This window comes from Barbus barbus, assembly GCF_936440315.1.
Source record: "Barbus barbus genome assembly, chromosome: 24".
Classification (NCBI taxonomy): domain Eukaryota; kingdom Metazoa; phylum Chordata; class Actinopteri; order Cypriniformes; family Cyprinidae; genus Barbus; species Barbus barbus.
The window spans coordinates 27,262,773-27,290,686 of record NC_136752.1 but is presented as its reverse complement, the minus strand read 5'-3'; the positions used below and the strand labels follow the sequence as shown (position 1 = coordinate 27,290,686).

At 36.0% G+C, this 27,914-nt stretch overlaps 1 protein-coding gene across 1 annotated transcript; it reads left to right on the top strand.

The window, feature by feature from the left end:
• The first annotated feature begins 406 nt into the window (after nt 1-406).
• Nucleotides 407-27,914, top strand: LOC306844339 (5'-3' exoribonuclease 2-like). The gene is made up of 31 exons (XM_079376389.1): nt 407-620; nt 1,131-1,258; nt 1,607-1,718; nt 2,221-2,332; nt 2,472-2,530; nt 2,684-2,773; nt 2,866-2,938; nt 3,154-3,204; nt 3,968-4,125; nt 4,201-4,275; nt 4,844-4,977; nt 5,062-5,119; nt 5,291-5,398; nt 5,537-5,581; nt 6,015-6,152; nt 6,785-6,826; nt 6,962-7,056; nt 8,896-9,031; nt 12,868-12,975; nt 13,093-13,182; nt 13,673-13,745; nt 13,842-13,925; nt 14,079-14,176; nt 14,952-15,031; nt 15,165-15,221; nt 15,597-15,665; nt 15,786-15,914; nt 17,926-18,086; nt 23,202-23,244; nt 26,893-27,031; nt 27,115-27,914. The coding sequence occupies exons 1-31, from the start codon at nt 546-548 to the stop codon at nt 27,169-27,171; spliced, it is 2,877 nt and encodes a 958-aa protein (XP_079232515.1). The 5' UTR covers nt 407-545; the 3' UTR covers nt 27,172-27,914.

Below are 27,914 nucleotides of genomic sequence, written 5' to 3'. Positions count from 1 at the left end.
GGTTATATTACTGTTCAAATGATAAACACTTAAAATCACTATAGTAGCTATTATAACAAGCCTTAATATGATCTTTTCTTTTCATTTTTATCTTTTGCAAAATGTGCTTAAGTACAATTTTAAGTTAAAACTGTATTTTTTTTTTACATTTGTTTGAAGTTTAATTTAAAAATAAAAACAAATCTAAAATTCTTGCTATTAATCAATGTAAATGTAAAAAATCAGAAACGATCAGGAGCCATTATTAATAATAGGCTAATCGTAATGTATAATAAGAAACATTAAGTCTAATTTTTCATTGTCTTATAATTATTTATCTATTTTTTATTATTATTTTCCACACTTTTATTGTTGTTTGTAGCAGTTGAATTTTAGCCAGCGCAAGGCGCGTTTAGCGTCACTTCCTGATGACCCGGAAGTCACTCACAGGGTTCTCGGGTAAATAAGCTGCGTGCGCTGTGTTTGGTAGCCGTTTTCATCCTCCTGCTGTTTTTAATCGTTTTTAAAGTTGCTCTTTCGTTCAGAAGTGCTATATTTTACGGGAGATGGGAGTCCCCGCGTTTTTCCGCTGGTTGAGTCGGAAGTATCCGTCAATAATAGTTCATAGTCTTGAGGAGAAGGTGAGACACACTAGCATCGCATTGACTGTTTAATTAATTGCGTAATTAATCATTTAGTTATGCTCACAGTGGTTGTAATCAAATGAGCCTTGCGGTCCTGCCTCTCAGCTGTGATTTTAAAGGTTGTATTTGTGTGTTTCAGTTCACGTGGTTTTAATTGCAGTCAATGTTTTGGTCGAAAACACGTTTACTCTGGTTAAATCAGAGATGCGAATGTATGGTTGTGTTCCAAACACCTTGAAAGGTTATTACCTAGACAGCATTTTTAGGGTACCTACATGCGTAAGACTGCTCAAACGACCAACCAATCACAGACGATTATGCAAATTCTCAGCCAGTTGTAACAGGGAAGTGGGTTCAAGTACCAAATCCGTAACATTTCTCTTCAAAACGTGGCTGTAATGCAATGTAACTGAAGCAGTTTGACAGTTTACTATGTTTTTAGACTGTGATGTCAAAACATTTAGGTTTTAATATCTTTATATGTTAATAACCTTAATTTCCTCTCAGGCCAAGGAGTACAATGGCATTAAAATCCCAGTGGATACCAGCAAACCCAATCCAAATGAAGTGGAGTTTGACAACCTGTATCTGGACATGAATGGAATTATTCACCCGTGCACTCATCCAGAGGACAAGTGAGATTCTCTCATTAATGTATTTTTTCTAGTGCCGTCAAATGATTAATCGCATCCAAAATAAGTTTTTGTTTACATAATATATGTATGTGTACTGTGTATATTTATTATGTATATATAAACACACACAGAGTATATATTTTTAAATGTTTACATGCATATACAATATATTTAATATATAAACAACATTTTTCTTAAATATATACATGTTTGTATTTGTATATACATAATAAATGTACAGAGTACACACATATATTATGTAAACAAACTTTTATTTTGGATGCAATTAATTGTTTGATAGCACGTTTTTAAGTGACTTTATTACAGCATTATTTTAACTCTTTGCAGGGCAGCACCTAAAAATGAAGACGAAATGATGGTTGCCATTTTCGAATATATAGACCGTCTCTTTAACATCGTTCGACCGAGACGGGTTCTGTATATGGCAATTGATGGCGTGGTATGTATCATCCTTCATAACATCTCTATTAGGCATGTACATTGTGCTTTCAGTATATCTGCTGAATCTCTGTACAGAAAATAATCATCATTAAATTGGATGTTTCATTTAATAATGCACTTAAATTCAGGAGTTAGCCACTGGGAGTTATTACAAACTCTGGTGGTGAAATCGTAGTTACATTTTAAGCTCAAATTTAAATGTAAAGTGCTAGAAACTAATATTTATGTCTTTTATTAAATGTTAAATTTCTTTTAACTAGTTGGAAAAAACTGGCATGAGAAAACAAAGATAATGGCATTGATGCGAAACATTAGTACATAGTTTATGAATTTGTTCTAACTCCTGATTGATAAGCTGAAGACTCAATTAAATAAAATGACCATCGATAATCTCTTTAATATACTTGAAATAAAAAATCAGTACATTCATGCATACTGTTGTCGATAGTTTCCGTAACCATTTTTTGTGCTGCTCATCGGTGTACTTGAATTGTTTGCAGGCTCCTCGTGCCAAAATGAACCAGCAGCGCTCAAGACGCTTCCGGGCATCTAAAGAAGGAGTGGAGCTTGTAGAGGAGAAAAACAAAATCAGAGAAGAAGTTATCCAGAGAGGTGAGAGATGTTGCACCTCTTTAATCATAACAACATCTATTAATGTTTGAGTTGGAAATACTAAATGAGCACTAAACTTTGATTTGGTGTTTGTACACATGTTCTGGTTTCCCAGCTTGATAGATGTTTCTCTTTTTAGGTGGTTACCTGCCACCAGATGAAATAAAAGAACGTTTTGACAGTAACTGTATCACCCCTGTAAGTGTTCATCATTTTTGGATGGTTTAATGAAGTTATGTGTCCTCTGATTATGTTCAGACCAAACATTTTCTCCACTCCATAAGGACTTCAGAAAATCTTAGTCTGTGTTTTTGTCAGATGTAATGAGTAGTTTTCCTGTTTTGTGATTAGGGGACCGAATTCATGGATAATTTGGCCAAATGTTTGCGATATTACGTCGCAGACAGACTGACCAATGACCCTGGGTGGCGCAATATCACAGTAGGTCATACGACGACTCAAATCAACTGTAACATTTGCCGTTTTTATTCTGCTGTGGGATGTAATCAATAAATAAATACTTTGTCCTGCAGGTTTTCTTGTCAGATGCCAGTGTTCCCGGAGAAGGAGAACATAAAATTATGGATTTCATCAGAAGACAGAGAGGTAGATCTGAGAATTCGGGTTATGGTCTTATTGTGAAAGTCTTTTGAGATTTTGATTTGTGATTTATTAATTGAAGCCTTTTCCTTTTCTGTTGTTTTAAATGAGCAACTTGAAACATTTTCTAATCATGCAGATGCTTAAGGATAGTGTCTGAAATGTGATTTGCATAGATTTTCATTGGTTTAATGTCTCATTTGGGTCATTTTCTTTTTCAGCTCAGCCAAATCATGACCCAAACACACATCACTGTCTCTGTGGAGCTGATGGTAAAATGTTTTACCTTAAGTTTTAAAATGTTGAAATTGGCTGTGTGTCTTAGACTAACAGAACTCTGAAAGTGTAAACAGGAAATTAAAATTGACCCTACAAATTGTCTTGCAGGTTGTTACTAGTCTTATTTATGAATCTAAATTAAATTTTCTGCTCTTCCTGTAATATGTTCACTTGATGTCTGTGACATATGTAAATTTGCACTGCTAATAAGCCAATCACATTCTGATTTTCACAATCAAGTGAACAAATAATTAAAAGCCCTGTTCAACTTTTTTCTTATTCAATAGCCGTTTCGCTTGAACATATATCTCAATACTGTTCTAAATTTGGCTCAACTTAAGTTTCATGATGACTTTAAGCTGCACAACATAACATGTTGTGGACTGATTTTGAGAGGGAATGATCAAATCTGTCTGGTTTTTTAGTATGTATAAAGGGATCTGATACACAACATTATGCCTGTAGTATTAATGCACTTAGTGGATGAATGAGGAAACGTATGTCGCATTTGATTAGTCTGGAGAGGAGATACTTCAAACTATCAATCTGACTGAAAGCTTCCATTATTTACATTTATGTAGAACGTTAGCTGCATGTTTATGTAATATAATCGTTTTATCTTTTTGTACCTTCTGGAGTCACCATTCTCTAAAACTTTGCTGGCTGAAAAGTATTATGGACTGCTCAAGAGTTCAGTTCAGTGAACTCTATAGTTAAAGGTTTAATTCTATCTTTGTATTTTTGTTGTTTTTTCAGCTGATTTGATCATGTTGGGTTTGGCGACACATGAACCCAACTTTACCATTATAAGAGAGGAGTTTAAACCCAACAAGCCCAGACCCTGTGCCCTGTGTGGTCAGATGGGCCATGAGATCAAAGATTGTCAGGGACTGCCCCGAGAAAAACAGGGCGAGGTAATTGACTCATCCTCTCCATCCATTAATCACCTTAACTCTGTATGAACTTATATTTTGTGTTTTCTCTCTCAGCATGATGAATTTGCAGACACAGTTCCAGTATCAGAACAGGAGTTCATATTCATCCGACTGATTGTGTTACGAGAGGTTTGTTTGTGCCATTTTAAAGAAATGGTTCACTCAGAAATTAAAATTTGCACAGCTTGAGGCCATCCAAGATATAGATGAGTTTTGTTTTTTCAGATTTGGAGAAATTTAGCATGACATCACTTGCTCAGCAATGGATCCTCTGCAGTTAATGTGGATTATTGTGATGTTTTTATTAGCTGTTTGGACTCTCATTCTGACAGCACCTATTCACCACAGAGGATCCATTGGTGAGCAAGTGATGTTATGCTGAATTTCTCCAAATCTGTTCCCATGAAGAAACAAACTCATCTACATCTTGAATGGCCTGAGGGTGAGAGAATTTTCAGCAAATTAAGTGTTTTATGCTTTTAACATAGTATAAATGTGTCAGATTATTGGTAGTTTAAACAAGATTTTTATATTTTATAAGGAAAATGTGATGTTTGCATGTGCAAAATCTGCTGCCACAAAACCTGGGTAATGTGAATGTGTGCTAAGATGTTTGGAAACCCATATTGCTAGAAAACATAATATATTTATCTGAATTTTTTTTGTGTATAATAATTTTTTTTTTTCCTCATCACAGTATCTGGAGACGGAGTTAACAATGGCCAGCCTGCCGTTCCCGTTCAACTTCGAGCGGAGTGTCGATGATTGGGTGTTCATGTGTTTCTTTGTGGGAAACGACTTCTTGCCCCACTTACCGTCTCTTGAGATCAGGTACACTCACAGAAGCTGCTTTATTTAGTTTGTCGTTTCAGTGTGCTCTACTGTGAGTTCTGACTCTCATTTGTCTTCTAACAGAGAGGGTGCCATCGATCGTCTGGTTGGCATCTACAAAGATGTTGTGCATAAAACCGGGGTGAGTAGTTCCATGTCAATGTATCATTGTACCATGTACCATGTACTGTATGCTTGAGGTCAACATCAAATGGTTTTAATTTATCATATTCAATGATGTGACTTGATTTTATCCATTTGGAATTGATTGAAGGGGGAAATGTATAAATAAGCTCTCTTTCTCTCTCTGTAGGGCTACTTAACAGAAAACGGCTTTGTCAATCTCGAGCGTGTCGAGCTCATTATGCAAGCTGTAGGGGTGGCAGAGGACAACATCTTCAAAAAACGCAAAGATGATGACGTGAGACCACACAATAGATGTTGTTTGCTGTCAACACGGCACAGCGGAGGGCTTGTGACCTCTGACTCTTCACGCCGATGATTATGATACAGAAATGTGCACTTCATTGGGCTCATCATGGCCTTTTATTTCTTGCAGGAGAGTTTTAAGCGGAGAATGAAGGAAAAGAAAAAACGAATGAAAGTGAGTGAAAATGTGCTCCTCTTTCTAAACAGCTTTTGGGAGCAATTAAATTTGAAGGGGTTTTACAATAATTCCTTTTGAAATGTTAGCATCCACAGTTCCTTTGAGAGACGGTGAGTTGAATTCTTTCACAAGGTCGTTTCATTTAGCTGACAGTGGCTGAATGGTTTGTATCTTGACCCTGCAAAACCATGCATTCACTCACAATGAATGTGCATTTATATCATGCAAATAACACAAATTTCTAAGGCGTTTAATTAGTAGGACGGGATGATAGAGCGGAGTAACTTTTTTGCACAAAGATTTGTAAATCAACACGCATGAACCAATATAACAAATGTTTCTTTTAAAATCGCAGAGCTTTCAATGTGGTATATCTAAAGTCTGCAGAAGTGTCTGAAACATGAACACGTGTGAATTGCTCTCTTCGCAGGCAGGCCAGGGTCCATCATTTGTCCCTCGTGGCCAGTTTGCCCCTCAGGCTCTGGGCGGCAGAGACAGACCCATGGCAGTGCAGAACGCCAGACAAGCTGCATATGAAATGAGGATGCAGGGAAATCAGTGCAATCAGGTCTGCCTTTGCAGTCTTTGTAATTTGTTAATATGAACCACAGTAAATCAACATGAGTGCTAAAAAGAACCTCAAATTATAGTTTCCACAAAAATATGAAGCAGTACAATTGTTTTCAACATTGCTAATAAACAGAAATGTTTCTTGAGCAGCAAATCAGCATATTAGAATGATTTCTGAAGGATCATGTGACTCTGAAGACTGGAGTAAGGATGCTGAAAATTCAGCTTTGCAATGCAGAAATAAGTTCATTATAAAATATATTCAACTAAAAAAGTTTTTACAACAAATCGTAGTAATATTTCACGAATATACTGTATTTTGATCAAATAAATGTTACCTTGGTGAGCTCAAGAGACTTTTCACAAACTTTAAAAAGTTTTTTTACAGACCACAAACTTTTGACTGATAAATATAATAGATTCTTTTGCAATAAATACCATTGAGCATAATTAAACCAACTTGTGGTTTCTACAGCATTATGTCATTGTTTAATCAACAACATGAATGGGATTTTTACTGGAAGAACTCGACTGCTGTACTGCATGGCAGCTTTTGTATTCATCCTGAGTTTCTTGCTTGTTTTGTCACCTTCGTTGAACATTTGGTCAAGCTGTTTCTGTATTTTTCAGGAAGCAGCTCAGTCCATGAGAGCCATGATGAGAAACGGGAAGGCATGTATCTCTTTCACTTGCTTCTGCTCTTTGTAAAATATATATATTTTTAAGCAGCTTTGATGGTGTCTGCGACCTCAGAATGACTCTCATTCATTTTAAGTGTATAACAGTGTTTTCTGTGCTTCCTTTCAGAGTCCTGCTGGAGCCAGTAATGACATGGATAGTCGTGGTGTGAAACGTAAAGCCGAGAACAGTGACAGTGAACCAGAACCAGAAGATGACGTCAGGTAATAACAATAAAACACTAGAAATGGGCCACAATGCGTGGACATGAGTAGTTGTCCAATAGCTGACTAGATCTATTGATTAATGCAGTAAAATTTAACGTACAATGAGCAATTCATTTGTTTTAGTATTTATTCATCTGTTAACCTTAAGTATTTGTTAGGTCCATTTAAATATTGACAGATAATATATTGGTAAATTTTGAAATGACCATTTAATGAAACTTAATCAGTGCTGTAATTACTTTTCATTGTTAGATGTAGTTAATGTTAACAAATTGAACCTCATTGTAAAGAATTACTGATATTTTATCTTTATTTGTTATAGAAATGTTGTTGTTGTTTTATGTATATATGTATTAGGGATGGGCATTACAAGCAAAAGTAATATTCGAAAATCACTAGGAATTATTCTATTATTTGATTATGCGAAAATAGCACCCCTTCCCTGTATGCATGCGCGCACGTCACATTATTAGGCTAGTGTTACACGCACATAAACAGAGAGAGAGAGAGACCACGCTTTTAATCTGTATGATAACAAACTGTCTAATTTATTTAAAGATAGGCTATCTTAACTCAAGCCATGTAATGATTGTAACATGCTGAAACATAATAAACGTAACAGAATGAGAGCACTTATTAACATAGCAGTCCATCCATTAACATAAATCAACTGCTCATAAGGTATTAAACTGCTCAAAAAATATATTCCAATACTTTCTCTCGCATTTATATCGTTGGGTAATTATACTGTATATTAACTGTGGGCATCAGTGAGCCATTATTAATATGCAGGCATTGAAAACGCTTTTTACGACCGTTTTACTTTCACTTAGGAGATTCCCGATCACATGTTTATACTATGGAGTGGCAGTACTTGCCACACATTTTACAAGATTAGAAGTTTGTCAGTGGTTTTCAGGATCTACAGATCATTCGCCATCGTCCTACTCTGTTGCTGCTAAGTGAAACTGCATGTACTGTAATGTAACAGTCTATCGCTAGCATGCAGCTAACCATATGTCCCTTTAGTGGCTCCGTATAATGCGTTCGGTTTCCGTGCCTTTCCCAGTACGGATTCAGCACACCTCTAACCCAGTCTGAGATATTTGTGGTCCGCACAGAACTCTTATTTGACATCGTTCTTAGTTGCAAGTCTACAGCATTCGCTTGAGAGAGTGTGTTCTTCTATTTGTCTAATTCCCCATGTTTTTGGTGATGATGCGGTGGTGACGTGCAAGGAGAGGTAAGCGCCAATAACGCATTTAAAAGCTGTCAAAGACAGAAGAAACTAGCTTAATTATACCAGCCTTCTTTAAGGCCACTAGTCGATAAGGAAATCCACAAACTAGATTATTTTTCAAATGTTTTGCACATCCCTACACAAATATCCGTGTGAATCCTGCAGGAGTCTCTCACTGATGCGTCTCTGTACCGCCAGTGATTAATACAGCAAATGTTTCAGTGATTAGCTTTCAACGCGGTCTAAATCGATTGGGTTCAATTGGTATTCATGGAGGCTTTCCGTGTCCCATGTGGGACGCTGTAGAGGTTACACTAGACAGATGCAGCTCATCCTTGATTATGTGAGCTGCATTTCCAGAGCATGTCAAAACATCCTGACCAGCGCTAAGGTGGAAAACAAGTTTCCCGTCGCCTCTTAATGGGGCCCGTCAAAATGGGAAATTCTCATAGGCGTGCATATGCATATAAGTGAACCCGCTCGGTTTGGCACAGGAGAGCCTGGTTTCAGTTTAATGAATTCAGGCCCATCTTTGGAGAAGACGACAAACTGAGAGGTGTATGTATCTGTGACTATGTTGTAAATGTGTTTCACAGGTTATGGGAGGAGGGCTGGAAACAGCGTTACTACAAAACCAAATTTGATGTGGATGCGACGGATGATGATTTTCGAAAGAAAGTGGTGCAGTCATACGTGGAGGGCCTGTTCTGGGTGCTCAGGTACTACTATCAGGTGAGTCACTGGTACACTCACTTCAACTACTGTTTACAGGCTTTATTAGATCAATTGTGTTTTTCATGATGTCTTCCATTTAATTAGGTTTTCCACAGTGTTGTTTTAGTGCCATTGAGATACTATTATAGTTTTGTTAATGAAACTTAAAAAATTAAGTATTCATTTTAAAGTTGTAGTAATTTGTGTGTACATGTAAAAACCCCTGATTTCACATCGTGCTGAATGCTGTTCTTCAAACAATGTGCATTGTGTCTATATAATGAATGCATACACTGCATGTAAAATGGTTTTATATAAAAATAAATTAGTTTTAACTTATTATACCAGGTAAGAGGCACACATTTATGCATGCGTATAAAAATATAATTTGCATTGCATTAAGTTTTAGTTGTTAATTTATGACCTAATAATGAATTTAGTAGGTCAAAATGATTGTGGTTTGTGGTTATTTGTGGTTTTGCCAAATTGAAATGCTCGCTTTGAAAATATAACAAAATATAAAAGTGTATTAACTAGTAGATAATGAAATTTGTTAATGTTTCAAGGCTGCGTTTATTATTAACATACAGTATTAAGCCATAAAATTACATGATTTACAGTTCAGATACAGGTTTTCACAAAAAACAAAAATCTTATACAACAGCATTTCAGCCGTAGACCATTTTTATGAAAAGGGATAAACCAAGCATATAAATTATATTAAATTAAAACGAATAAATATTACAGTCTAATGGTTTAGATTTTTAGAAGGCACATTAACTGCTTTCTCATTTCCAACTCTGTGTTTGCTGCTTAAAAACAATGGTTGATATTTGCATTGATCTGACCATACAAGAAAGGCTTATTGGAAATGCAAACTCATCCCCTGCCACGAGGTGGCGCTTGAGGAGCGGCTTAATATACGGTTTCCAGTACACAAAGCAGCACCGTCCGCGCTCATAAACGCTGCTTTATCAGGCATTATGGGTACGATGAAATGAAAATGCCAACGACATGTTTTTGAAGACAGTCGGTTCCCTTCAGATACGTTCACAAAGACATCCGTGTTTTGATTTGAAACGTGCAGCGCTCATATTTATTCAATGACATCATTGCCTTTTGAAGTTTAATCCAGCTGTATCGCCATTCTTGTCTTTCCGTCCCCAACTGTAAGACCTCTTGAAATTATAATTGAGACTTTTCTTATACCATTTCACGTATTTAAAACTTTTTATGGCCTTAAGTTTGATACAACTAAATTGAAGAGTTTTTAAGAACCTGCGGCGCTGTATTTTAAGGGCAGTGATGCATTTTGGTAGCCCGACTGGAAAACGCAGTAGCCCCGGGACGACGGGCTAGCGATTTTGCGAGCTCTGTGAAGCTCATATGTGTTTGCGCACAAGCCGCGATTAAGACAGCTGACTCCACTGTGATGTGACCCTGTCTCTCTCTCTCAAACACACACATGACGCGCAAAACTCCACATTTGAACAGTCAATACCAAATACTTAAACTAATAACAAAACATATTTACAGTCGCTGATTCAGAAGCGCCAGATTGTCATAGCAAAGTCAGAATTACGTCCTCTTCTAGGTTCACGAAACGGTCGTCCATAAAATACGTTGCTGTTCTGTTGTAAGTAATCTTAATGATTCCTAAATGCATCTACTTTCGGAAGGCCAAATAAACTGCTTATGATTTCCTCTAGAAACACACAGTGTCTCCCTGACATGGCTACTTCAACACTACTGCAATTACTGAAATCACGCCGCCTTTCTTTGCCTGAACAATATTTCCACATCGTGACTTAGACATGTGGGGGCGTGTTTGAAGGAGCTGTTTTAGGGGGGCGTGGCAGAGTCTTAACTTTGATAAAGAGCTTGTAACACTCCATAGAGAAAGGAAAACTTGAAATCGCATCATATGACTCCTTTAATCAAAATCACACTCATTTCTTACCTTTATATTTGAACTTCTTTTGAATTATGAGACAGAAATGAACCGTTTTCGCATCTCGTTTTAAAGCGGATCCATCAAATGTTCAAGAATCTCCTTTCTGTTTGTTTACCAGCTCGAGGATCAAACAGCTGTGCTCTGTGTTTGCGCTGCTCTTTGAGCCGGTAGTGTTATCTAGTTGAGTTTTAATGCAGGGTCTTGATCTTTAGCTTGAAATTCAGTCATTAGAGCTCCGTTCTCTCCAGCAGATCTCTGGTTGATTAGAGTTCTGTGTGCAGGGATTTGTCCGCAGTAATTGGAGCTCTATATATATGCACGGCCTGCGCTCGCTCCATGTGCTCGGCGGACGAGAGCCATCCCACGGGAACCACTGAACAGATTCATTATGGAGTCTCACTGCTGTGTGAGAGGTGTTTGCTCCCTTCTGCTACATATTCGCTGATTTGCGCGCACACACACACAGATGCTGCCAAATGGTAGATGAGAGGAGGCATTACTGCAGAGTGTGTTCAGGGGCAGATCTCTACATGCCTTTTATTTACCCACATTAGGGTGTCTATTTTTTCATTTGAGGGGTCACGAGTATAATTTCTATTGCACGGATTTCTTGCACCTTTTTGCTTTTTGCCACTTGACTGAATGTCAATTTAAATACGGGAAATTAATAGATTGGTTGACTCTATAAAGGAAGCAGAAAACTGCCACCACTGCCTTTCCAAAGAGATGTTTTCACTCATTTGGAAATTTAAGCCAATAAATTTTATGTGTATGTGAAATTTATAATTTTTTTCTTTGAAATTAAAAGGGCTTTTTACCCAGAGGAGCCAAGTTACCTTTATTTATATAGCGCTTTTAACAATACAAGTAGTCATAATTGAGTAATTTCATAAATATTATATAAATATTTCAGTAAATGCAAGATATTGCTAAAAGAGCTTATCTTTTTAAATGTATCAATATTTAGTAATAAACTATATTATTATATTTTAAATTGAACACCAGTTCAACTTTATCTGCATACATTACTTATATTAAGTGTTGTGTAATACATAGAATATCTCAAGTGCCTAATGCCTTTATATTGTTGCAAAATTAACATGTGTATATATATAAATATATGCATATGTAATTATATTATTACCCAGTTCTGGTAAATGTGACTATAAGGTATAAAGATATTAATATTATAAGCATTAACGTCATGGTTTTATGTCAGGCTGCTTTGAAACTGTGCATTCTGAAAGGTGCTATACAAATAAAACGTACCTATTAACAATATTTATTTATATAAATAAAAATGTATACAATTATTAATAAAAAATATTTACCTACATAAGTTGACAGAAAATGTAAAAGGCCACACTGGGACTTTATGAACAGCTTTGCGTGACAAATTAAATGAATCATTGGATCTAGAATCTTTTGATTTCAAGATTCCTTGTAAAGTGCCATTTAAAAGAACTGATTAGTAAAAGAAATGCAGATACAGACATTTACTAATTTGTCCTTGTTTTCTTTCTTAATGCGTTTTCCCTGCTTGTATTTGGATCAGTTTTATGGGTTTGTACATAAATCTTGTAAATATTGATGACCTTAAAGGTAATAGACATGGACTAAATCCAGAAATTGTGGTCTTAATTTGTGGAAATTGCTCCCTCTTAAACTGTCTGGTCTAAATGCCCTCTGGTGTGTTAATTGAGCTGTAAATTTGACGGTGTGTCAAGGTCTCCCATTGAAAGTGTAAGTGTGTCAGGCTAATGGAAGAGGTCTTAAGAATGACTTGGATTGAAGGTCTTTCCAAAATTGAGCATTTCTGATTGAAGTAACTAAAGATGTATTTAACTTGTCTTTGTGTGGTACGACGGACAATCTCTAAATGTCTGTTTTTATGTCACAGGGCTGCGCGTCCTGGAAGTGGTATTTTCCCTTTCATTATGCTCCGTTTGCCTCCGACTTCAAAGACATCAAGGGCATGTTCAGCGATTTCGAGAAAGAGACCAAACCGGTAATTTGAAACATTGCCGCACTGCGCCAAAACAAATAGTGCATAAGTGTTTGTGTGTCAGTGCATTGTTCTTGTATTGCTTGATTTAACTCCGTCATCGTATTTCCTCATTTGTAGTTCAAACCTCTGGAGCAGCTTATGGGTGTATTTCCTGCTGCCAGTGGAAACTTCCTGCCACCAACATGGAGAGCTCTGATGACGGACCCAGTGAGTGACAGATTTACCTCTGACCGCTGCCTCTGAAATGCATTTTAAGTGATCGAGAATGCAGAGCTACATTTGATTTTGGAATTTTGAGAATTTAATTGGATCATGAAAAAAAGGCTTTTTTTATTTTTATTTTTTTTCTCTCAATACCCAATCGACAGATTTATTAGGGGCCAAGAACCTATTGTATCCATTTGTTTTCTTATTTCAGATTGTGTTCATTCCATTATTTTCTGTTATATATTCATTTATACTTATCATTAAATGTGCAAGACAAGCATTTTCCTTTCCTTTCCTTTTCCTTATTTTTTTCTTATTTTTTTAAAAATAAGATTATTATTATTTATTTGGGGGGGTTTTTTCTTTATTATATTGGCATGCATACTGCTCCATAATTGTGCACAGCAAGACCAAGGACATGTCTGAATGTAAATTGTATGAATTTTAAGATTCTTCATGTTTGTTTATTTATTTATTTTGTCTTTAACAGGAATCCTCAATCATTGATTTCTACCCTGATGACTTTGCCATTGATTTGAATGGGAAGAAGTACGCCTGGCAGGGTCAGCACTAAACTTTGAGCTTCACAGTCTGAACAGAAATGGCGAGTACTGTATTGTGCTTTCTGTCATTGTGATTTGCTCTTCTCCTCTCGACAGGTGTTGCTTTGTTGCCGTTTGTCGACGAGCGGAGGTTACGAGCAGCGTTAGCAGACGTCTACCCTGATTTGTCCTCAGAGGAGGGTGAGGCATATTCTTTTATAGCCAAACAGTATAAAAGTAGAAATACTGGCCAGTCATGTTGCATTTGTTTTTTCATTTAAAAAATGTGTTTGTGCTTAAGTGGTTTATCTTCAGTGTTGTTACCTGACTCTACCATCTGATGGTTGTTTTCAGTGAGAAGGAACAGTCTAGGAAGTGATGTCGTGTTTGTGGGGAAGTCCCACCCCCTTTGTGATTTCATCCGGGAACTCTACCTTGCAGAATCTCATGAGGTACTGGTCTTGCTCTGATTATAAAAACAAAGATCATTTACATAACATGAAACATTCCATTTTATTTCAGTTTTTGTCATTAGTACTTTATTTGAATGAAAATTTAAAAATGCTTCCTTAGCAACTAAATGAAATTAGTTTTTTCATCTTTATATTCTTTAAAATTTATATGTAAAAGTTTATAGGTGCGTGTGTATATTTATTCATTTTATATATAAAGTTAAGTAGAAAATACATCAAATATTTTATTTCAGCTTCATTTACTGATCTTCCTTTATAAACGCATATTGTGTTTTTACATTGTTCTCATTTTGTCATTTGTGCCAAAATGAGGAAATTCGCTTCTTTACAAGACCTTTAAAAAAAGGGGGGGACTTCAATAATTGCATGAAATGAGGTTTAAATAATGTGATCACATTATTGACCAAAATAGTCTTTTTTTTTTTTTTATAATCGGACAGCTTTTTCACAAATGGAATTGATCTGAACCAAAAGCTCTAGTGTAAATAATCCCTTTCACTGTTAACTAGTTACTCATTATAATGCATATTGGATGTTTATTAGTCCTTATAAAGCACATATTAATGCCATTTTCTGAATGACCATATTCTAGATCCCTTAACCTGACCCCACAACTGCCTTAATAACTATCAATAAGCACCAAATTAAGAGTTTATTGAAGGAAAACGTTTAGGTGATAGTGAATATCCCAAATCTAAAGTGTTATCAATAAACCCTTAGTCTGAGGTTTAATATTCCAATCCTCTCTCTCAAGGCCACTGAGATCCCTGCAGAACTTTGCCATGGAATCCAAGGTATATTAAATCTAGATGAAGACCCTATTCTACCAGATAAGTAAGGAGACAACAGATTTATTTAGTTTTTTTTATGCTTTTCCATGTTTTGTCATTACCTGGGCGATGTCTGTTGAGGCACTTGAAAGTAAAGCCTCACAAATCCTGTGAAACACCTCTTTTGTTTTCCTCAGACCAGTGGAGTCACCGATCCCAACGCTGAGAGACATCAGCAGCAACAATGCTGTTGGGTAAGAGTTGGTTTTACACATCGACCAATTATCAGCCAATCTCAAAGTGGTCAAATATCGTCTGATTCATAATCAGTATATAGATCTATATTCCTTAAGTTGCTGTTTTCATTTGGTTTATTAGTTTGTGTATCAGTCTGAGCTCTATGAGCTACTCAAGGACTCGTGTGTCAGGCATTGAAACATCGGCCTTGTTCTGCTGATATTTACTGGTTCCTCTAGAGGTCAGACACGACATGAATCACTGAGATGTTTAACAAAAACTTTAGATGAAGTCTGGATTGATGACGTTCCTCTGAATGGCTCTGGAATGAGATGTATCCAGGCATTGCACTTAAATGTTTGTACTTAATACTGATGGTTTCTGGTTGGCAGAATCAAATTCAAGGATCCGCAGTATGATGATGGTTTTGTGTTCAAGGCTATTATCCTAGCAGGGGCAAAGTAAGTGCTGCACTGTTCAGTATTAAGACCTATTGAATATCCACGTGAAAGCGAGTTTGAATGGGCTTTTCAGGGATGTTTTAATATTTTATATTTATGCGTTACAATTTCTCACTTCAGGATCCCTAACAAGGTTCTTAAACCGGGTGATTGGGAGCAGAGTAACCGCGGCTCATGGAGACCTCAACTGGGATTTAACCCAAACCGCCAACAAGCCCATCTGGACCAATCAGCTTTCAGAAAGCTCAAGTAAGTAATATAAATCCCACCCAGTCCATCAGTTTATTTGGTTGAGTTCTTGCATTTAATGCTTTTAAGTGGTATTGTGTAATAAGAAACCAAATTAGCACAATAGTTGGTATAAAAGGGCTAATTAAACATCTGGCGAATTCAGGCTTCAGTGACAAGAGATGAATTATGCATGGTGTTTAGAGGAGATGTATGCAGATGATGCCCACCAAAGACTTAATTTCTTAATGAAAGCTGTTATTGGGTGGTGCAGACAGGTGTTCTTAGACTTCAGATACGTCTGTGATCTCTAATTTTTCATCTTTATTTCATTAAGACTTTGTCTACATTTTTTGTCTGCATTTTAGATAGAAGTTATCAACCTTTTCAAACCCAAAACAATGTTATTTATCTTATTATGGTATTTATTAATATTTTGACTTCACTTTTTATATTTTTAGTTTTAATTTAATTTTAAGTTTTAGTAATTATGAGCTTTTGTCATTTGTATTAGTTTTTCAATTTAAAAAATATCATTAATTTTCTGTTTGGCCTTTATTTCTGTTTTAGTAATTTTAGTACTTGAACTTGAACTTTTGTCATTTCATTTTCAGTGATATACTAATGTAGTTTTTCTTTATGCTTTAATTTAAAATCTATTTTCTAGTTTAGTTTGCTTTTAGTTACAGTAATTTGATTTTATCATTTTTAAACATCTATTTGTTGTATATAGATATCTGTATATATCTGTTTTTATTTTAGTACTTTAACTTAAATTTGTTTTGTTTCAAGTAGTTGCCAAGTTAACATTTCTCATTTTCATTGAATTGAATTTTAAATATTGTATTAAATATTTTGTTCCAGGTAATGTTAATTTTAAGTTATAAATTGAATTTTATTTTAGCTTTATTTAAATTGCCAAAAACTATTTTAATACTTAAATTTTACTTACTAATAGCAACTTAATCCAAACATCCCTCTCCTAGACTCTGAGCCAATTCTGGGACAATCCAACCAACTATGGACCAGAAAACTAAAAAGAAACAACCCATTAAATTTAATGGGTATTTAAGATTAAATTATATACACTTTTTGAAAACCTCAATAAACTCCAGAGGCTAAAAACCCTGGTTCTAAATATATGTATAACATATCTTTGAGTTTTTACAACATTTTCAAAAAACACAACTTCTTTCCCCACAATTTAACCCTGGCAGGTTAAAATAAAGAAATAATTTGAAATTGAATAAATAATAACACATACAATACGCTTCTTACATTCCATAACTTTGCACATCTAAAGCATCTTCAATATCTCCATTCTGTAAGAATTCTTATTACATATGTAAGTTTTTATTTTATTTTTTTTTTATTTTTTTTTATTTTTCAAGAGCCAAACATGATATTAAGTTTTTCAGCCATAGTCCAATGGAAGGGCAATTCATATTTTTCCAGCACAAGGCAATAGAACGTCTTGCTTGTAATAAACACAAATCCACCTATTTTCTTTCTCTAGTGGGCAAAGAGCAATAGTCTTCATACATACTCAATTTACTTCCAAGTCCTATATTGTGTATTAAGAAACATAATGAATCACCCCTACCCAAAATTTCTGCACCTCCTCACATTCCCACACACAATGGAAAAATGTATCTTGAAGCTTATTACATTTAAAACACATCAGGAATATTAGGGTCAAAGTTATTTAATCTTACAGGGGTTACATGCATTATCATTAACCATTTATATTGTAAGAGTCTTAACCGAGAGTTCAAAGTTTGTGTTTGTGCATTTAAACACATTGTATTCCAGTCATCTACTGAGATATCCATATTCATATCTTGGATCCATGCTTGTCTTTTATTTTCAGAGCATTCTTTCTGATTTCCTCTTAGTATGTTATATAATTGGGTAATCCGCCCTTTAATGTAGCAATCTTGCAATGGGAATGTTCTTTAAACGTGTAAAAATGATGATTCTAAATGTATGTAAACTTCCATCTTCTGTTAATGGTTTCTCTCTCTCTTTTCAGTCATTATGGGGACAGAAATCAAGGGGGGGGTCTGTTTGGAGCCAGCCCACCTTTTGAGGCTCAGCATAGGGGTGGTCAGTACAGCAATGCCCCGCCCCCCAGAAACTATCACAAAGGAAAATACCGTCCACCCCAAAGAGACCACTACCCTCAAAACCAGTGTGAGTTTTACACTTTCCAAGAGTGAGAGACTGTCTGGTTGGAAATCATCTTTTAATTGTTTAAAAAAAAAAGACAATATTCTGTGTACTGCATATCCCAATAATCATTTGGATCTTAATAGCAACATGAGCATAATTTTTATTGTTGTTGTTTTCAACATCCAAAAAAAAGAGTATTTATTGGTCAAATATCCAGCAAAAATAACTTACAATGACATGTGGTTCCTCATACCAAGGCTTTTGTCGTACAGTCCACTCTTATTCCAGTGTCCCAGAGAATGTTCTTGTGTCTAAGCAGTGTTTAATACAGTAGTTTGGTGACATTGAGGGACAGGAGTCGCTCTTTACGTGTACAGTGACCTTCTGTCCTCCTCAGCGTCTCTGTCGCCCCCATGAGCGGCTCCCGTCTCCTGTGCGGCTCTCTTCCTCCGTCACTTTGATGTGGCAATTTGCAAGTTGATGAATAATCGCATCTGTGGGCGAATGGAAGCCGCCCTGCTGCCACTTGATGCAAATAGAGGTTTGGGGGTTTTTGCTGATCACTTCTGCTCTTCACTGGCCTGTGCGCTGCGGCCCTCATGCAAAACCCTCCAGTTAAACATACAGCACGCTAACAGCCGTCCTGTATGCCATTCATGCTTCTATGAATAAGGCAATCAAAGTAATTATTCAGGATTTTTGCTTGTCATTCTTCAGCTGATCTGAGAGATAATTTGGCTTTTTAGTCAATTTTAATAGTGACTTAATGTCAGTTTTTGGGTAGACTATTATTGTATTTGTCTAAATAGCACAATGTTCATGCTGCTCTTTTTCCCATATGTGTGGTGATTTATGATTAACAAACTCTAAAATGTAAGGTTTGTTTTTTGATAGGAATGATTACTTTTAATCAGCAGTGACCGGTTAAATTGATCAAAAGGGACATTAAAGACATATAATGTTACAAAAGATTTCCATTTCGTATAAATGCTGTTACTTTTAACTTTCTGTTCAACAAAGAATCCTGGAACAAAAAGTATCAGTTTACACAAAATATGAAGCAGCACAACTGTTTTCAACATTGATTTAAAAATATGAAATATTTCTTTACCAGCAAATCAGCATAATAGGAAGATTTCTGAAGGATCATGTGACACTAAAGAGTTATGATGCTGAAAATTCCGCTTTAACATCACAGGAATAAGTTACATTTTAATATATTCTAATAAAATATAAAATAACTTAAAAAAAATAGAATATGTAGGAGTAATATGCTGCTGAAAATTCTATTAGAAATATTCAAATCTAATGAAAAATAAATGTAAAAAAATAGAATATAAAATATTTATTATTACCGTTTTCACTGTGGTTTTGAAGAAAACATATATATGAGAAATCTTAATTGTTTTTGAGATCTACGTTTGGTTTTATTTATTTATTTATTTATTATCTTTAATGTTATCGTTTGATTCCAGCTTTTCTTGGACTTAAAATAGCCTTTAGTGCTGACATTGCATTATGCAACCTACTTCTGTGTCAATGAGTCTGATTTCCTTTTATATGTTTTTTTTTTCGTTCATGATGACGACTTAATGTAGTAGTACACGAGTCATTTATTAACTGACACGAGTCAGTTTCTGTGCAGGTTTTTATTTAATTTTTTTTGGTCCTCCTTGTTGCTCAACAGCCCCATTCACTTTCATTGAAAAGAGCAGCATGAGCATTTTCCTTAACATCTCCTTTTGAGATTTAGCTTTTCTGCAATTGAACTTCTCCTTTAACAGTTTCATCAGTCACGTCATTGCATTGATAAGCTCGTGATGTTTTCTCAGACCGCTCTGCTGGTGCTGTGTTTCTCTAGAGGAGTGTGTCTGTGTGCCAGTGACCAAATCCTTGTTAACTTTTCCCAGCTCGCTGTCTTTCTCCCTCTCCCTCCTGCGGTGTCGGCTCAATGCGGAGTTCCCGCGACACGCTGAAGGCTTTTGTTAACCTTAATCAAAACAGCTGGTGCTAAAGGACCAACTAGTGCATTACAGTCCTGCGGTCTTCATTCTATGGATATTGATAAGCTGTATTGTAGAGGTTCATTACAGGCTCATTACAGAGATCAGCGTCCATCTGTGTGTACGTCTGCGCTTTGGGACGATGTAATCCCTGTGTTAAGTTAATGAGAACACCATTTACTGTTGTGTTTTTAATGCTTAATCCTATTTGGGCTTTGTGTCAACTGGCTTTAACTTCCCAACATTCAGTGTGTGGACTGTGGATGGTGTTTATTGAGTCCAGGATGAATTGGCTGTAATTTTGTCTTTCGGTTGACTGGTTGTGAGATGAGCTGGGATGAATTAGTGCTTGATAATGGAGGTGTAAGTGGGTGGTCCGGCCGCTTTCTCTCTTTGGTCATTAGATCTCATACTGGTTTTTTTTGGAGGTGTTTATTGGCTGCCGAATTAAACGTCTATGACATCTGACGGCATCTGTTTTATGCTGTTGATCACCACAGAACAGTGTCTCTCGTCCTGCTTTTACAGTGATGCGTATACAATTAAAAGTTGATGGATGAAGACGCACTGTAGCTGAAATACACAATTCAATTTTTTTTCTTTTTCGTTTTTTTATGTTTGGTAACATTCACTTTGTAAAGTTATATTCAACTTTAAATCTCCATTATGACCAAAAAAATGAGGTCTGTATTGGGTAAGCATTGGGAAAGCATTAGTAAAGAAGTAGTTCACCCAAAAATTAAAATATAAACTTTTACTCACCCTCAACCATTAAAGATATAAGTTTTTCTTCATCGGAACAGATTTGGAGAAATGTATCATTCCATCACTTGCTCACCAAAGGATCCTCTGCAGTGAATGGGTGCCGTCAGAATGAGAGTCCAAACAGCTGATAAAAACATCACAGTAATCACCACACCAATCCATCAGTTAACACATTGTGGTGTGAAAAGCTGCATGTTTGTAAGAAACTAATCCATCATTAAGACTTTTTTTAATGTCAAACTATTGCTTCTGGCCAAATTATGAGTCCTCTATCCATAATTTTGCTTTCTCCAGTGAAAACCATCAAAATCCTCCCACATCTTTGTTTAGAACCGTTTTAGACTATTTTTACTGGTAAACCATATTTCTCTGTTCATTCAAACGAGACGACTTTTTCACTGGAAGCAACAGTTTCAAGTTGAAAATGCCTTGATGTTGTTTTTGAAAAAACATGCAGCTTTTGTGATGGTTTTTATCAGCTGTTTGGACACTCATTTTGACGGCATCCATTCACTGCAGACGATCCACTGGTGAGCAAGTGATGCAATGCTACATTTCTCCAAATCTGATGAAGAAACAATCTGCAGAGTTTAGCTCCAACCTTAATCAAACACGCCTGATCAAGCTAATCATGGTCTGCAGGATACAGGTAGGTATATATGTATGTATGTGTGTATATATATATATATATATATATATGTGTGTGTTATGTATGTAAATATATATTTTCTGGGTTAGAGCTAAACTCTGCAGGACAGTAGCCCTCCAGGATCAACGTTCCCCACCCCTGCCTTAAAGTTAATTAAATCAGGTGCATGCAACAATCTCCATTTCAAATATTATTTAAAGTTTAAATAAAAAAAATTAGTTCTTTTGTTAAAGATTTTAGTCCTGTTTTCTTGCTCAAAGAATGATTTTCACAACTTTTAGAGCTTGCTTGGGGGGGGGGGGGGGGGGCTTTTAAAGCCCTCTGCGCATAAAGACTTCCTTTTATAAGTGCATTACTGTAAATGCAGTTGTTTATTATTATTATTATTATTTTCTGTGTTAAAGTTCTGTTTGCATTGACGCTAGGTCTTTCTTTTTAAAGCTATAAAATCCCTTTGGCTTCCAAACAGGGAAATTATTTTGGTTTCTTTCCGTTGTTACTCCACCTTCAAGCCTACATTTGTAAATGACAGCTTTTTCTTTTGGGCTGAAGTTCTTTTCTTTGTCCCTCTCACACGCACACACACTCATCTCTGCTCCTGCCCCTATAAAACAAACAGCTCGGAGCCCCGCAGCTGGTGATCACCTTGGCAACGGTGGATCAGGAAAGAAGCCGCTTGCTACTTTTTTAAAGTCTGTCTTTGTGAAGGACCTGCAGCGCTGGAACTAGAGCACTTGAGCTCGCCACAGCGCCGGCTGATGAATGCTTATTTCATTTAGCACGGGAAGAAATGCAAATGTGCCACTTTTGACGCCCCCCCCCCCCCCCCCCCCAAACACTAAATCCTGTTCATATTACTGAACAACACAATTCACTTCATCTCTCAAACTGTTTTCCCTGAAATTGTAAGCTGATACAAATTATCTCATTTATTTAGCGTTAAAATCTTTTACCCCGCTGTAGCCTGGTGTGTGTGGCGGTAGTTGTTGTTTTGCTGCTTAATGTCTCAAAATAATTACCAATTTGATTTTATACAAAACATCCCACTCAGCAGTGCTTCATGTAGCATTTGAAATATTATCTTGCTTAGCCAGTTGTAGCAGCTCTTCAGAAAATCATTGTCGTTTTAGATTCAAGGTTCTGCATTAAAGCAAACAAATGAATTGGATAATTTATAAATCTGTTTTTTGTTTTTTTTGTTGATGTATTTATTTGCTTGCCTATCCAAAACTTGCTGCTAAAATGCTGGTGTTTTATAGGTGATGGCCAGTGTTTTCAGTTCCTCTAGGTGGTCTTTTGGTATTTTAATGGTTGCTAGGGTGTTGACGGTGTTTCAAATATGTTTTTCTTATTTCTAGGATATGTTTGTTTTAGTTGCTAGGATGTTCTAGTTGGTTGTTTGGTGGTTTCTTAATGTCTTGGGTGAGTCCATCTTCAATGTAAATAGCTGGGAAGATATTTTACAAGTTTTTTGTGACAGAAAAAAATGTTTTTAGATTTATTTTCAGTTTGTGGACTTTTTTATTTATTTATTTGTATTTATTTATTTTTTGACCTCGACCCAAGTTTGTGTTCTCTCTTCAAGACACACAATTTGATGAATCTTTCATGTTTCTAATGCCATTGTGCATTAATTTAACCACTACTTGGTTTTCAGTAATGGAACTGGTTTTAGTAAATGCCACTAATTGAACAAGTTTCCTGTTTTCATCTTCACAGATTCCAGACCGCCTCAAATGAACGCCGCCGCACCGAATCCCAGGTAAGACGTTTTCTTTGTTTGGTCCAGATGGTTACGGTGCACCTGTGACAGTACATTTCCAGCTGGTCTGGATTATGTGTGTCTACAAGCATACTAGGGCTGAAATGAGTATTCAACATTATAGACAACGTTGACTATTAAAAATAAATAAATTGTGGACAAATATTGTTGTTTGATCTCATGACCTAATGTAATGGCCTGCAATAACACTGTTTGACCATTGGGGCGTTGAAAGTGAAAGTGTCGTGACATACGGCCAAGTATGGTGACCCATACTCGGAATTCGTGCTCTGCATTTATCCCATCCAAAGTGCACACACACACCGTGAACACACACCCGGAGCACTGTAATTCAGCCCTCCCACATGCAGTCCAATAGAAGAAGACATGTAAAACCGAACCGGTAGAGTGAGGGAAAGTTTTACAAGACTACAAACAAAAAAATGCTGCCGTGTAAAGGCCCTGATATACTCAAGGCAGTTTATATTTGTTCCTCGGTTAGGGGTAAAAACTAAAAAAGGTTGGTATACGCAAACACCGCTTTACTGTTTGCAAACACGCGACGTTTCTGAGAGCGGCATTTAGATAGAAATACATGCTACACACTTCCCTCTGAATAACAAAATAAATGCAACAAACAATGACAGTAGTAAGAAAAGTTAATTCAATTCAGGTTTATTTGTGTAGCGCTGGACATTCACTCCCCCCACCTACAATCCCTGCCGGCCCGAGACTCGAACCCACAACCTTTGGATTACGAGTCCAACTCTCTATATAGGATACTATATACTTCCCTATATAGGGTACTTCCCTATATAAAGCATCGATGGTTGCACAAGCTCTGCAATCATCTCTCCAGTAAAGTTACATTGTTGCGTTTATTTATTTAAAAAAAAAATGAAATAGACTGCTTAAGCAAGCAGCTTATTAAACATGAAAAAATGGTGTCAGTGTCCCGTTCAATTAGAATTCTTACTTGATTGTCTGATATACAGCAGCTCTACATCTATATGAATATGTATAATTTAAGGCCATAAGTCTTAAATGCCTAAAATGGTGCAAATTTCTTATTTATAGTCTCAAGAGGTCTTAGATTTGGGGATGGAAAGACAAGAATCGATCACAATATGACTGGATTAAACTACGAAAGGCTATGATTTCACGGAGTAAATATGAGCTGCATGTTTCACTCTCAAAACTTGTCGGAAAACTAAAATTTGACCTATGTTTAATGCCTGATAAAGAAGCATTTGAATAAAGCTGTTACTGGGGAAATTGCTGTATTTCTGCTGTTACAAAGCGCCACCTACCTGCAGAGAACGAAAGTTGAGCTGTTTTTTTTGTTTGTTTTTTTTTAAGTAGTTGTAAATGAGAATCGGTGGATCGATAAGAAGCTAATATGCCTTTCAAAATATCTAAACATTAAGAAGGAAAGATATATTTGTTTTTAATTAACATTATAATTAAAGGGATAGTTCGTTAGACATCTTCGGAACACACATTAAGATCATTTTAAAGATATTTTCTTTGTGCACAAACAAATATTCTTGTAGCTTTGTAAAATTACGGTTGAACCCCTGATGTCACATGGACCATTTTAGCGATGTCCTTACTAGGTTTCTGTGCCTTGATTGTGGTAATATCCTTGCTGTCTATGGAAAGTCAGAGAGCTCTCGGATTTCATCAGACATATCTTAATTCTTATGGTCTTATGGGTTTGGAATGACATGAGGGTGTGTAATTAATGACAATTTTCATTTTTGGGTGAACTATCCCTTTAATACTCTTGACTCATCCCTTTTATTAAAAAAATGGTTTAAAGGTTAAATGTAAAGTTTTTTTTTTTTCATTTTTATATAACTTTGTTTTGGTGAATACCTTTATCTGAACTGTAAATCATGTTTCTTAAAGGGATTTTTACGATTTAACACTTTACCGTAGACATTGCCCTTTATTTTAGTCTTGTAATTACGTAAATTTGATTTTAGAAATCCTGCAGATACCTTGGAATAATCGATCAAAACCTACTGATTCATCTGTGAAATATTTTGAAATGACCGAACAGACTCCAGTTACCTTTCCTCTCCCGGTGTTAGCGGTCTTCCTGTGTAGGGTACGAGTTATTGATGTTCTTCCTGGGGGGGCCGGACTGAATTAGTTTCTCTGCGTGCTAAACAAATGTTCTCTTAAAGAGGTTTGCAGGGCTTAATGAGGCAGCACTAATGCGGCTGTGCTTCACCGTCTCTTGTGCGCAGGGGCCACTGGGGGCCGTACAGAGCCGCCATTGATTCTGGCTCCAGACCACTTCAGTGACTAATCAGCTTCTTTTGGTTCAACTTTTTAGGCCCGGCAGCCCATTGTGGCCCTGTGTCACCTTAGGTCAGTAGTTATTAGAGCAGAGTTTCTTTAACCGTTCGGGACGGAGCCGAATGAAACGCACAAGGAACCTGGAGGAGGGATTATGGATTCCTCAGGAAGATTGTGAGCTGTGTCAGTAATGAGGGATGCTGATGTTCAGCTCTCTTCTTTAAAGAATGATAGATGTTTAGGTAGGTGAGCTGGTTTACGGTCGAGCGCAGGTTGCAGCCGTGTTATTTGGAGCATTCGGGAGACTTTAGACTAGTTTTGATGGTGATGAGTGAAGTGGGAATAAAAGAAGCCTTTGCATTTCAAAGCCACTTCAGCTGAAATCTCATTATTTGTACTTGCTGGATTTGAGATTTGTGTGGTTTCAAATGAAAGATTAGGGTTTCCGTGGTCTTGGAAAACCAGAAAATATCAGGGAATGATAAAAATGTGATAATTCAAGCCTCAAATAAGTCATGTGAATATTTTTAGCTAAATATGCATAACTTTTAGGGTCAGTGAGTTTTTTTTGTTTTACGTTTTTAAAAGGCTCTTCTGCTCAGCAAGGGTGCATGTATTTGATCAAGAAACTGTGAAATATTATTACATTTTATAAAAAAAACAATTGTGAATACATTTGAAGATGTAATTTATTCTTGTGATCAAAGCTGAATTTTCAGCATCATTACTCCAGTCTTCAGCGTCACATGATCCTTCAGAAATCAGTCTAATATACTGATTTGCTGCTCAAGAAACATTTTTGATTGAGTGTTGAAAACCGTTGTGCTGCTGCTGCATATTTTTGTGAAAACTATGATCCTTTTTTTTCCAGGATTCTTTGAATGTTAAAAAAATATATTTAAAATTGAAAATCTTTTGTAACATTATAAATGTCTTTACTGACAGTTTTGATAAATGTATTGCATTCTTGCTAAATATAACCTCTTTTTAACTACAATAAAAAGATATAAAATATTGAAAATATTTAGATGCTGTTAGATTTTATTTATTAACATTACACCCTACTCTCAAATGACTGAAAATGAATCAGTAAGTCTTAATGTCTGGCAAACAATGGAAATTTCTTTAAAAAAAAATAAATTCTAGACTTGCTCTAATTGTGCCTTTTTTTTAATCAGGAATTTGTTTTTTAGCTACTTTGTTTTTTTTTTTTTATTTTTTTTTTTTATTTTTTTTTTTTTCTCTCCCTGCTGAATCTTCCTGAACACTTTTCTCTCTCTCTGCTGTGAGTGTTTAAAGAGACCATTGTGTTTGCTGAAGCGAGTCCTCTGATCTTCACAGGTTCCAGCATGGATCTCACGGTTGGGATCGGGCCATGCAATCCCAGAGCACTGCGTACCAGCAGAACCAGCAGAGAGGACGAGGAGAATGGAGACCCCCTCAAAACCAGCAGGACAGCCGCAGAGGAGGACAACAGCAGGTCTGACCGCCGCCTCATCATTTAAATGAAAACACGCAGGTGTAAGATCTCATGCTCATAGAAAGCTCTGTTTTGTCTTTCAGGGGTGTGGACAGGGTTATGGGTTGCCTCCACCATCACGACGCTACAACTGGAAGTGAACTCTCAGCCTTGTGTGAAAAAAGGCTTCTTATTTTCTATTCCATGCAAACGTTGTCTTTTTTGGGCTGTTAATTTGTAAAGATGTTTTTTTCTTGTTTTACTGACTAAATGTTCTTATGTACTGATTTTTAAGAATATGCCTGTAAAACTTATGAAATACACATAAGAGACAAGACTGCTGAGTTTTGCCTTTTCCTTGTTTGTGTGTTTTATTAGGAATTCATTAGGTACCCAACTTTTTATGGAGATCTATTTATAAACTCCTAATAGCTGTGCTGAACAGAGTCAGTTTTTTAGTCTATTTTAATCTTTAAATGAATATTCATTCATCTGTTGGTAATTGTAAATGCAGATTGACATTTTGAGTGTTTAAAATGAGTCTTGAATTAATGGATTAAACGGTAATAAAACAGTGGACTAAAATGTATGAAAATGACCAACATGAGTAAATCTGCTATTTTTAAAAAGCTTTCATTTTATTTTTGATCTATTAGACAAGTTTTTCGTTAAAATCATGTCAAATTAAATTGAGCAATGCAAAAATAAAGGTCAATATACACATGATTTAAATATATGTAATAATTTGGGAAACAAACTGTTTCTTATTAAATGTTTCATAAAGAAATACATTTCATGAACGGTAAAAAATAAAATGTTGGTTTAACATCGATTGTGGCTTTTCAGTCGGAATTGAGGGAAAAAAATATAACTGCTTTCAAAATTTATAGCAAATAAAAGTACG

What these genes read in the sequence shown, in the direction of transcription:
- LOC306844339 (XM_079376389.1), top strand. Translation starts at nt 546, where the DNA reads ATGGGAGTCCCCGCGTTTTTCCGCTGGTTGAGTCGGAAGTATCCGTCA. An exon ending in TGATTTGTCCTCAGAGGAGG is followed by an intron (nt 13,926 to 14,078) that starts GTGAGGCATATT and finishes GGTTGTTTTCAG; the next exon opens with TGAGAAGGAACAGTCTAGGA. An exon ending in CCACTACCCTCAAAACCAGT is followed by an intron (nt 18,087 to 23,201) that starts GTGAGTTTTACA and finishes TCATCTTCACAG; the next exon opens with ATTCCAGACCGCCTCAAATG.